This window comes from Saccostrea echinata, unplaced genomic scaffold (assembly GCF_033153115.1).
Source record: "Saccostrea echinata isolate AGI-Se365-2 ecotype Australia unplaced genomic scaffold, CSIRO_AGI_Sech_v1 ptg000029l, whole genome shotgun sequence".
NCBI lineage: Eukaryota > Metazoa > Mollusca > Bivalvia > Ostreida > Ostreidae > Saccostrea > Saccostrea echinata.
Genome location: NW_026889778.1, coordinates 3236457 through 3249954, shown reverse-complemented (window position 1 = coordinate 3249954; position 13498 = coordinate 3236457). Strand labels below are relative to the sequence as shown.

The 13498-nt window shown below is 33.1% G+C and overlaps 1 protein-coding gene across 1 annotated transcript in view; it reads right to left on the bottom strand.

The window, feature by feature from the left end:
- LOC133194347 (uncharacterized) overlaps positions 1–13498 on the bottom strand; it is a 67568-nt gene that overhangs the window by 46951 nt on the left and 7119 nt on the right. The window contains exon 7 of the mRNA XM_061330326.1: positions 8514–9017. Coding sequence (XP_061186310.1) covers positions 8514–9017 — 504 coding nt within the window. The remainder of the gene's footprint in view (positions 1–8513; positions 9018–13498) is intronic.

Sequence of the window (13498 nt, the reverse complement as noted above, 5' to 3'; positions counted from 1 at the left end):
TTTATTTCTTAAATTTAACTGATTGTCTGTAAACAGTGAATTAATTTGCCAGTGTATTCGTGAATAAAATTTGTAAAGAAATAAATTCTGAATAATTATGTATTAGTTATTTTATTAATCACGAAGTTCTTGAGCATAATTTTTTAGTTTTTGGTCATTGGACATGAAATGTATTGTTAAAAGCCGCGACTATTCCTTACATTTTTTTTTTTAGGCTAGACGGGGTTTGAATCACGGCTTTTACAAGTTGGTGGATATATTGTTTTTATTTGATAAACACAATGCCTCAAAAGAGAACTAAAGAAATACAATACCTATCCCCCGGCTTCTCTACCATATAAAATTTTATGTTAAATTACGGTTCAACTCTGTAATGAAACGATATACATGTATTTACCATTCTGAATAAAGTGCATTTAATGAGTTACATGTATCGGGTCCCGCTGGAGATATGGATATCTTTTCTTCTTAGAACGAGCATTTGTTTCTATGATAATTTTTTTTCCAATGGTATACTCACTGAAACAAGTGCCCGGTAAATTTAGCCAGGTACAGTAGTAAGATCTCGTTAATCTAACCCCCCCCCCCTTTTCACGCACACTGTTCTTGTTTGATGCTGCAGTGTATTTATTACCTTTGCAAATTATTAACAGAACCTAATTTAATCAAATGAAATAATTTATTTACTAAATTAAAAAATGAATAAATCAATAATTAAAAAAAGAAAGGAAAAGAAAATCAATACGTTTACAGAAATATAATTTTTTTTTAAATCAATAACTGAGTTTAGTTGTCAGTAATAAAAACGACCTTTTGATATCAAACTATAATTGTATAATTATTGAATGCTGTAAAAAATTATGAATTACAAATTTATTTTTTTTTTCAGTGCGTAATTTAGAGTCTAATGAAAAAGGTTTGTACATGGACGATAATAGGCACTTCACCGGACGGGTCACATACTCAATGACAACTATTAATTAATTACAACTGAACATTGAGTATTGTATCTGTTAATATAGTACTGGTGTAGCGAGGTTTAATCTTAACTTAATCAGAATGATTGCAATTCTTAACTAATCTTTGATTAATCCGTAATAATTTAAATAAAGTCCAAGAGATTCCGAATAGAAAATCCAGATTGAGGCCAAAGCGTGCAAGAATCGTGTACAAGGCGTGTGAGAAACGTGTGCAAAGCGTTTCGTGTAGGCTTTCGTGTAAACCGTGCAGCCTTTCGTGCAAAGCGTTTCGTGTAAACCGTGAAGCGTTTCGTGTAAACCGTGTAGCGCGAGTGTGTACCGTTCGTGCAGCGAGCGTTTGGGGTAGTAGCACGTTTCAGGGTCTGTACCTTTAGCTGTGGCGGAACTATGGCGCTGATTTTTTAACTTTGGCGCTATAGAATTTAACTGTGTCGGGACAGTCACGTTCAACGGTCCATGTAGAACCCAAAATAGTAATGTTATTTCAATACCTAGCTACCCCCAGCCTATAGGGTACCCCCTCCCTACACCAGTACCACATTCATACATCATGGATTCCAAATTTATATACCTCACGTAGTGCCAAATCACCACGGCCTTTAGTTTCTCCCTCCTGGTATCACAAATCACCAGTACTTGTAAATGACAAATTTATACCCGGTTATCACCCAAGTTTTAGTAGGACCTCCTTCTTACTTAGTAGGACTACCACTAACAACAGAGTAATTTGTCTGTCTCTGTCTATAATATTTTGTTTAAAAGTTGCATGCTCTCTTGAGAATTTTGTTTCCCTTTGCAAATAGATGATGTTGAACACTGAAAGTAGTAACAAAATTTGTTCGGGCGTTCCAAAAAAGAAGTATGCTGAAAATTTTCCATTGTTAATACTTTCTTCAATGAAATTTTGACTCTCCCGAGTATCCTTAATAAAAATTAGATCCCGTTATGGTTATAATTTTTTTTTTCTACAATATCATTAAAAAACGGTCATATTCAGTTTCTTAAAAATTAACAAATCAAATACTCCTGTCTTATTGCAACGTTTTTTTTTTTTTGTTCATTAAATATGTTTATAATATACATTTGTTAATATTCAAGGTCAAGAGATAAAATTCTCAAATCATAAAAAAAACGAAAACTTATTCTAAACAGTCAGGTTCCCAAGATATGAAACAACATAATGTTCTATATCTTGACAAAATCATATCCTACAAATAAAATCATTGTGAATTGAATTCGACTTGAATATTGTTTTTCATTATGTATAAAGGTGAATATTCAATGCTCTTATGAATGGTCTGTGAGAAAGACTCTTAATTTGTAGCATGCTTGCTTTCAAGCCTCAATACTGCTGCTTTAACTTCTTGCACATCTGACACCACTGTCTTCACCATTTCATACTGACTTTCTATTTTAACCTTTTCTATAATAGCATCTTCATCTTCCTCTTTTAAGGTCAGATTTTGAATGCAATTAAGATCATCCAAGTACTTCTTTCCAGTGAAGGTTTCCAATCTCTGGCAGATATCTGACATGGTTGCCCAGGTGTCATCGAATTCTGTCTGAGGAGTAGATGCTGAGCTCACATGTGCAGTCAAATTGTTTCGGATTAACCTGATTCGCTCCACATCATCTCCCACCCTTATCTCTCCTGCTGCAGGCATACTGTTCCCTCCCCATTTTCCTTTTGTAGGTTTAGGAATCTTTGAACAAACATTTCTGATCAACATGTAGATTAATGAAATATCAAAATTCTTATATCCAACACTATAAGCCGTCTTCAAAAGATCTTCTTGATCTGATCGTAATGTTTTATAAATTGATGATGTCTTCACTTTGTTATAAAGAAGGGAAGGTTGCTTTTCCCACTCTAGCACGTCTCTGCATGCCTGATTTAACACATCATTTGTTGCCATTCCAAGTTTTGCAAACCTAGATCGGTCTAGCAGTTTTTGTCCAGTGCTAGAAATATTTGCTTTTCTCTGAAATGAAATATGAAATAACGAACAGTATTCAATCTCGAAAGTCAGATTGAGTATGAAATAGTTTTAAAAAATACATTGTAATACTAAATTAAAAGTTATTCGATAATATGTTTAAGCTTAAAGGAATAATAAGACAAAAAAATAATTTTGGTCGAGAGTAAACCACCTACATGTATTCCCACCTTTTGCGTTTCTAAGGGTCCATGTGTTTCCCTTGTTCATATTTTGTATTGTTAACAGGATTTATTAGATTGTACATAATTAACGATCTAAGCCCTTTTCTTTTCAACAAAGAGGAGAATATTATCTGTATTCAGAAAAAATATATATATAAGAAACATAAACTTGACACTACTGAGATAAATGTTTTTTCAAAGGGGCCGTGTTTTTTGTTTGTTTGTTGTTTAACGTCCTTCTCGTGAATTTTTCACTCTTATGAAGACGCTATCACTTGCCAGTGGAGGGCTGCAAATTTATACCTATCCTCGGCACTCAGGGCCATTGAGGAGTGAGAGAGGACACATGACCTCGGTTTATATGTCTCATCCCAAGGACCAGTCACCTCGTCCTTCAGTGGATTCGAACCCCCGACATAAGGATCAGCTCCTTAATCAGCGACTCTAGAGCAGACGCTCTAACCACTCCGCCACGCAGGCAACTGTTACCCTTTTTTTCACTGACATTGAACATACACAAATAACTATGAGTCAGTAATGTGACGTAACCCACATCATAAGCAATTTTTTTGCCAAGTGACTTTCTCTACAGCAAAGCCATAAGGCTCTTACATGAATTTGCTAAAAAAAAAAAAAAAAAAAAAAAAAAAAAAAAAAAAAAAAAAAGATGAAAAATAAATTCCTAGTAAGTAGTTTTAAGGATGGGGGTATAATGATAGAAAAGAATAACCTTTACCCAGAAACTCAGAGTTCTTTGTACATTTAGCACATGTTTCTCCTGAAGCTGACACTTGCATTGCGTTTCTTCAGCCTTGATTTTGGAGAGCTCACTTGCAAGAGTGAAAGATAGATCTTTCTCATTACAAATAATGTTTTGACATTTGAATCCTTTATGGAATATTTTTTCCCATAGAAATGTTTTCGTCAATTTTTCTAGGGCAGTTTCAATTGAGTCTCCAATTTCATTTGATACGTCTTTGTCTACAGCTAACCGGCTGAGTCGTAACACTTGTAACTGAATATCATCATTACATATGCCAACAACAACGGTATGCTCCTTGTGATCAAACACTGCTGCGGTTTGATAAAGACATAGATCTCCTTCATTATCATCGTCTATTGCAACATTCCACCTAAGAAAACTCATGCAGTATGCTACCAGTCTGTAGAAAATAAACATGGCAAAAGAAGTGAATCGATAGCATAAAATGGATGAACATTCCCACTTTTCCTCACAAAAGTTAGCTTTGAATTGTTTTTTATTCATACAAGGGACATACCATGACATGCAACCTTCTGATCCAATCTCCAGAGATACAAGCATTTGAAGCTTTTCCATGTAAGACATGATTTCACTTCTGTGTTTTAAGTATGAATCTTCATATTTCCACAGCGCATCTACCACTTTGTCCTTAAGTTCCCCTGTTTTGTTGAAGGATTTCCATTCTTTGATCAATCTCCTTTTGCAGTCTTTATTGATATGGTTTACATCAGCAATGATCTTGCTGAAAGCATTAGCAAACCACTGAATGTCTAGTATGACATGTTGCCCCAATTTCTCTTCTTCAAAATACAAGAGAAGTCCATTATCATGGAAGCACTTTAAAAACTTAGACATTTCCTCCTCACTTTTAATTTGGTATTCGTCAGGTAGGGATGAGTTGAGCTTCCAGATTTCACTCAGGGACAAAACCTTCCAGGCTCCTTCATACAATAACTGTTCCATTAAAGCCCAAGAAGAAGGCAATTCAATTTTTGTATTGACGTCATCTTTGAATAGTTCAACTATTGACTTTTTCATTGATTCCAGCAATTCCTTTGTTTCGTTATTTAGTTCCACTAGACCCACTGCATATTCACGGTCATTCAGAGACTCACTTAACCAATCTCTGTCGTCGTTTGGTACAGCTTTCCAAAACTCCTCAAGATAATTCTCTATTTCCTGAAGGGGATAAAAAAAATAGAAGCATAAATAAATACCGGAGTGCTACAGCGTACTGTGCTGTAATTTAAAAGCTTTTAAAATGTTTAAAATCTGGATTCCAGATCATAAGGATGTCTGTTAGAGTACATTTCTGAATGCATTGTTCACTGACATGTTGACTGACACACGAATGCCATGCAACTTTTGATCAGGAAAAAACTCTCTTCATATAAACAAGCATGCCTTGCCTTGAAATTTGCTTAAAATAGGGCTGGAAATGTACAAACTAAAATTGAAAAGAAAACCTTTATTTACAAATGCTTTCAAATCACATTCAAATTACAACATGATAGCCTAAATGCTTACTTCTGTAGATTTTGTTTCTGTGTGTGTGACAACTACAAACAATGATGCCTTAGGGCCTCCAAATATCTTGATTGAAGTAATCCAAAACTTAAGGTACTCTACAAGAAAAAGAAGACATCACTTTAAATAGGAACTAGTGTGTTCTCTGATAAGACTGAAGCTCTACTGGTATGTACTCGGTGTATGCTAGTATAGTGTACTTCTTTACCAAGTCTTACTAAAATTCGACCAAAAATGAACTAGTAGTAGCGTTTTGAAGGAATTTGAAAGAAATTTCTTTTCTTTAATGACCATGGCAGCATCATTTGTCAAATCAAAAATCAATACAGAAAATTATCTATCTTAGTATATAATGCACTTGTCTATTGAATCTTATTCAAATTGGACCAAAACTGTAGAAGGAGTAACGTTTTGAAAGAATTTCACAGAACTTTTACTTTAATATTCATGGAAACACCGTTTGTAAAAACAAACATCGATACAGAACTACATATCCTAGTAATATACTGTAGTGAACTTAAGTAACAGTATTACTGAAATAAGACTAAGGCTGTAGGAGGAGTAGCGTTTACAGAGACAGATAGGTAGACGGACAGAGAAACACATTACCACTGCCTAAACTCTTCTCATCTCTGACCAGTACTTTTGTTAATTTTATTAAAGGTCACTGTCTAGACAAGTAATATGCCCCCTCCCCCTCCCCCCACACACAAAAACGTGGTACTATGTTCTTGTAAACTTGGAATAAAACAGAGAAAATGTAGCATTTTAGAATATCATACATTCGAATTTAAGTAAAATTTTATGTCAACATCCTTCATTGAAAACTAGAATAATATATGTTGAGACGTGTGTATCAATTTATTAAAAAGATTATACAATAAACGTATGAGGAGAAAGTAGCGTTTGATGTCTCTTCTATTTATGTTTACTTATGATGATTTTAAATGATATACAAGTACTATAATGCATGCATTGGAGACAAGATCTTCCAACAATCTATGTTGCTTTTTGGCAGACCTCATGATCAATTTTGTATTGATATTAAATTTTTTTTACAAAAGAGACAAACTTTTCCATTGTTTTTAATTTCGAACTCTGCATATTGATGGCTCCAACAATTAAGTTAACAATGTTTATTTTCATTCATATGTCACAGTGAACTTGAAATAAAACATACGAATGCAAGGAGTCTTTCTATATTTGGATATTCAGATTCTACTGAATATTAAATTGACTTAAATGGCTAATGAACAATTCTCTGTTAACTTCAGATTTCTTAATCTTATTTATCACCTGTTTCAGTTAAGGAGAGTATGTGTTACATTTATGTGCAATAAATATTTAAACGGATTGAAAGAAGGCAAATAGTCATGCACACAGTTTTCTTGTTAGGGATTCAAAGGAAGTTAAACCAAAGTCTATGATACAACTGTATCTCTAATGTTGTGTACTTATAAAAGAGGAACGTTGTCCTCAAACTTAAATGACACAATATGTTAGTACATTGTATATTGGCATTTTGTATTCATTATATATAATAACATAGGTTATATGAGGACTGAGTATTTGAATTACTCTAAGCTAAATGAGGACTGAGTATTTGAATTACTCTAAGTTATATGAGGACTGATTATTTGAATTACTCTAAGCTAAATGAGGACTGATTATTTGAATTACTCTAAGTTATATGAGGACTGATTATTTGAATTTCTCTAAGTTAAATGAGGACTGATTATTCGAATTACTCTAAGTTATATGGGGACTGATTATTTGAATTACTCTAAGTTAAATGAGGACTGAGTATTTGAATTACTCTAAGTTAAATGAGGACTGATTAATATTCGAATTATTCTAAGTTATATGAGGACTGATTACTTGAATTACTCTGAGTTATATGAGGACTGATTATTATAATTACTCATTCTGGAATGTTTTGATTACTGTCAATACAAAATATATTTATTCAAACTTTTTTACACACATACAAAACCAATGTAAAAATACATAGTGGTCTATTTGTATGCCAAATGCTGTTATTATTTAAGAAGTGCAATCTTTTTCATTTCAATTTAACATTATATCATTTTCAAAATAGGGTGCCTGGCTTTACCCCCAGGAAAAATGTTCAATGTCAACAAAGTTTTAATGAACAGAAATCACTATTGTTTACTTAAGTGGGGAAAAAGCATGCAGATTAGGTTTTCAATTCATTGCCTATCAAATTGTCAAGAATGCTTGAATTGATTAGAAATTGATTGATAAACTGTAAATTTCAATTTATTTTATTTTAGATCTAGGGGCAGATTACTCTAACTACATAAAAAAACCACAGAATAAGAACTCTTTGGTGTGCAGTGTATAGAGGGTTCTTAAACACTGACCAATCGGCTAAATGAGTTGAATTGCATTATGGGTTGATACAAGAATACATTATGCCAAATTTTGTACTTGTTCTGGGAAGAAAGTTAACATTACATTTTTAAAGCATTTCACAGATTTAATATATTATTTCCAAGCTCACATTTACAAACAGTTTATAAAGACAGACGTTTAGTTTTCTCTATTGTCCACATGGTGACTTGATTTTGATATATTATTTAAAGTCTCAGATAAACAACAGTACTCCGTTTCTTAATATGAGCATGGAACATTTTTATTTAGTACATAATCTTTGTATTTAAAAAAAAATGAAAATGAGTTTCCGTTGTCTTCCCCGCATTTCAATGAACATTTACTCGTAAATTGACCAGAACCGTGTGTTTTTGTAAAATGAAAAAAAATATGTAGTAGACCATCACGCTTTGCTATTCATTTATAGGATTGGACAACTATTTATGGTAAACTAAATGGTGTGCCAATATAACAAGTGCCATATAAGGTAGATTCTTCGATCTGTTTAACTCAAATTTATATTTTCAAGATATAACTTAATTACCTTAACCCATGAGTTTGAATCTTGTCCTACGGAACATAAATTTCACACTTCTGGAAGATATATGTGGTCATTTATTCTTAATCTTACAAACAATTTACCTGATGGAAGTCTATGAGTATTTAAGATTTTCAAACAAAATCTAACCTTTATACGTCCACACAGAGAAGATTGATCCTTCTTGATTATCTTTCTCTTTACTGACAACATCTTCAAACTTCTTAGTCATGTCCAACACAAGGATGAAGAAGGCCTTTGGTGTTACGTAAATTTGATGGCAAGCATAATATGCTAACTGCCCAGCAAAATCCAGCATGCTTACTGTTGGTAACTTCTCTTTTTCAGATAAGATTTTCTGAAAAATTTCATCTTTCACCATTGCTTGTTTTTCTGAAGAGAGAACACTGGCCATTGTTTCTACTGTATTCTCTTCTTTTTTGCGTTTAGTTGGTGGGCTAGACAACTCTACATTATCTTCTTCCTTTTCTTCCAGGCTATGAATTACTTCAGTATCTTTACTGATATTCTTCTGTTCCAAATTGTCTGTATTTTTAATTAAGTCAGAGCTGTCCATAGCACTTCTTGGATCTGGCTTCAAATCTGCAGAATGTATCCGAATAAATGTCTTCAACGGCGAGTCCCCATTAGCCACTGTTAAATAAAAAAAAATTATTTCCTGTTTTAAAACAATAATATCATTTCACCAAATCTAAGGAATGAAAAAATGAATTTACACTACACAAATTGTCTTCAATGACGAGTCATCATCAGCCACTGTTAAATAAAATAGAAATTTTGATTTCCTGTTTTAAAACACATCATACTACAAACCAACAGTGAGAAATATCCGCAAGTTTCACAACTTTCTTTTACTAGCGAATATTTCTTGTTGCTAACCCTTTATTCACCTATGTATTTATGTAGAATGTTGCCTCGATCGTGAAAATTAGTAGTCCTGGGTGGATTCCAAACTAAAGAATCGCGAATTAAAAATGTAAAGTTGTGAATAATAGTTGGTTTTAAATTACAGAATCATTTCATCAAATATAAATTTTAAAAAACCTACCCTACACGAGGTGGACATGATTTGAACAAATTTGAATCTGCACTCCTGAGCATGCTTGTATATAATGACCAATTATGGCTTTGTTTTTCTTGAGAAGAAAAAAAATAATGATATTCCCTCATTACACGTTTTTGATTCCCGACTTTGTTATACAAGAGGTCAATGGGCCACAATGGTCACCTGAGTTACTATGGCCCTGTTGTTCTGCTAGATTTTTCCCCAATATTCATGTATTCCTCTGTAAAATTTTGATCACTTTATGTGGCCCCACTCTGTACACATGGAATGTGACTTGAACAAAAATGAATCTACCCTACCAGAGGATGCTTCGATCCACATTAATGTGATTCATCATGTCTTTGCTTTTTTTGAAAAGAGGAGTTATAAATAATCCCTATGGTGACTCCCCCCCCCCCTTTGGAACAATAATTAGAACAATTTGCAGCTTGGTTAAAGACGCCAATGAAATAAATGCCTTAAATTATTCAGAGAAAATGAATACAATCTTAATAATTTTTTAACAGATAAATGTGAATTGCGGTGTTTGCACTTGTATATATCGGGTCTCTGCTGAGTTCGGCCAAAGCGACATCGCTTACATCAGCTGTTTGTCACGTGACAGGTTTAAAATTAGAACAAATATGTACTTCTACAAAGATCGTAAAAGTTCAATGATATACGGGTATCTTTCCGCTATTAAATTTATTCAATTTTCTTTGAGGCAAATTTCTTAACATGAAAAGTGCTTGGAGCAACTTTCTGATGTTCAGGAATTGTGAAAAATTTAGCCATCTTTCTATGAACTCCAGACACAGATGTAATCAGCATTGGAATAATATTACATTACGGAATAAATAAACAATGCACAACAAGCTCCCAGCACTTTTCAAAATAGTAGGAATAATACATGTAGCTACATGCGTTAAAAATTCAAAGTTTATAGTGAAGCGAATATCGTTGAACTTTGGATATTTTTGAGGGGGTCGACCTATCATCCTACCACGTTACTGTACAAATGTGCTCCCAACGACTATATATAAAGTCTACACATTATCAATTTAGTTTGACAATAAAATGTGGATTAATATATTTCAGAATATGTCTCCTTTTTGGTCCGATTATGCTTGTTTCGTATTTATTTTTATTTTTACAAACAACGATAATAGCTTGATCCACGCTTCATGTACATAGAAACTGCGTGTCAAACTAAGAAATGACGTCATCTCAGTAAGTACAGCGAGATCAAGCTGGCTTTCATTCTTCATTCGCTAAGTGCCATTATGGCGATATAAGTTGCACATCCATTTATGCTTACAATATTTATGAAAAACGAAAGTATTTGAGTGTATTTCAGAAAGAACATATAGCATTTATTCATCGAGATTCTTTTGTATGGTTTTAACGTGACGTCATAATAACTTTCCAGAACCTCTGCATATGCTAAGGTAAATTAGGGAGTCCTTAACGCAGGCACTTGTTATGTATACGGGGCACCCATACTTATTTTTACCACAAGGTACCTAACTCAATTTCAGGCACCCCCGCTTCAAGCTCGTATTTTGTTCATATATCAATCACTAACCTACTTTGAAATTATATCGTTTGCTTCGAAAGACTTTTTTCTTGTCAAATAAATCCTTTCAGACGTCTCTGGTCGAGCCTCTTTATTGTAAACCACTCATTAATTACCTCGATACATTTTAAGACTTTAGGTGGGATACAAATTTCCGGATTACAAAACAAGTGCCTGTGGTCCTTAACCTAGCTGCGAATTTACAATTAACACTATTTCAGTAAGCTTTCACCCTAAGTTTCATCTTTTCTGGTCCAGTAGTTCTTGAGAAGGGGATTTTTCCTCAATATTTCAATATAAATCCTTGATTCCCTATTATGGCACAACTCTACCACGGGGACCCTGATCTAATTAGTTTACACCCTGGAGGCCTTAATTTGAATATTAAAAATCTGCACTACCTCAGGAAGCTTCCATATAAGCATAAGCTTTTCAGGCCTAGTGGTTCTTGAAAAAAAGATTTTAATGATCCCATCTATTTTTGCCTTTTCTTGCTGATCTCCCATTGGAAGGGGGCTTGGACCTTATCTTAAGAATTAAGAATTCCTTTTACATAGGAATACTTTGTACTGACTTTGGTTAAAAGTGGCCCAGTGGTTCTTGAGAAGGAGTTTACAGACTGGCAGACAGGTGGACGATGGACAACAGGTGATCAGAAAAACCATTTGAGTTCAGGTGAGCTAAAAAAAGTTAAAATGATTTTAAATGAAATAAAATGTATTTTAAATATAAATTAAATAAACCAACCCCGTAAACAAATATGAAATATGTTATAACTGTATAAGTGATGTTATTCATTAAAAGTTTTATTTTTTTTATTCTGCACTAACAAAGGTATTTAATCATGGCTTTACACCCCTTTGGATCCACACACTTCACATACACTATTACAAGATAACACACCCATCTATTGGTCAGATTTTAAAATGGTTAGATCCCATTGGTTGTACTTTTTGTCTTTGTTGGGTACTGAGTTTTATTCAGATTGAGTCAAGATCTACATTTCATGTACAGAAGACAGTATTTTTTTTTTTTTTTTTTTTTGCTGCTGACTTTAATTTAATTTCCAAGCCCTTTGACATTCCTGAAATTTCAGTTTTCACCTTTCTAGGCTTCTATGGTATGATTTCCACGAAGATAAATGAAAGAGAGGGAAAACAGAATGCTTTACAGTAAAATATTAATAATTATGTTAATTTATTTGTCTGCATATTCAGATACAGATAAATCTAATGAAGTTTTCTCATATCTATCAAGAACTATTTTGAAGTGAAATTATCAGTAATCAATATATTTTCAATATCTGCTGGTAATGAAAAGGTATTTGTAAAGAACAAATCCTGGATATTTTATTCATTTTACTCAGTTAACACCATACACAGGTACGTTAAGGCTTCCCAGAGAATATCGCAGTGTACTCTGTGCCTTCACTTCTCTGAACTACAAATGTATGACGTCATAATTGAAAATGACGTCAAGTCACTGCAAACTTGAGCTGTTATGTTGGGGAGAGTGTCATAAACTTTACACCTTATTTCAATCTACATATAAAGTGTCAGAAAGGTAGTGTAAAATAAACGTGTTTTAATTTTTTTTTCTTCTAAAAATCTTATATATCTAAATATTTTAGATAACTTTGCTTTATTACTCTTGTTTAAAAGTCAGCATTTTCAAAATAATTATATACGAAAATATACGTTTGACATTTACCCTTTTTTATACCCTTGGATAGAAGTAGAATTTATAATATGTGTATAAAGAGCATGGCACAGGTGATTAATGAGGATTTATTTGAGATCTTTTGTGGAAATGTGTAAGAGGAGTTTCTGCTCTAACTGAATCTTGCTTGGGAAAAATGTGTGTTGGCTTTGTTTTAATACAGATGACGATATTGAGTGGAAAATATCCTCAAATTTGTCGGTAAGTTGAATTTATTGTGAAATATTTTGTACCAGAGTAATAGTATAACTTTTCCCATGCACATTTTGGGTTCACAAGGATGCGACGAGTTTATTTATGTGACAAAAAGTTAATAGTTATTGTATTAATCAGTTGCGCTGAAGCGATTTGTGTGAAACACCTCAAAAAAATAGAAATGACCATCACGTGATCAACGAGATCATGTGATATCGTAACAAATACGTTTATATACAGCATAGAGAACTCTCTATAAAAATAGCCTGTACTTAAGTACATAACTTACAAATAAAAGTAAAAATCAACCTTGCAATGCAGAGTTATGTTTTGAACGCATTTAAAGCTTCGGGAAGCCATAACATTACTTCGTATATAAAAGATGTAAATTATTGAATCTGGAGAGAGTTCAATTCCATAAACCAATTAGTATGACTATTTGGATATATTAAAATGCATAAAAAAAGGTAACTCTTCACTATACTGTAAAAAAAGAATTATGCTTTAAGAGTTAACTCCCCATCATAAGTATTTTCTTTATGTATTGTTATCATACTGAGTGATATCAAAACATGATAT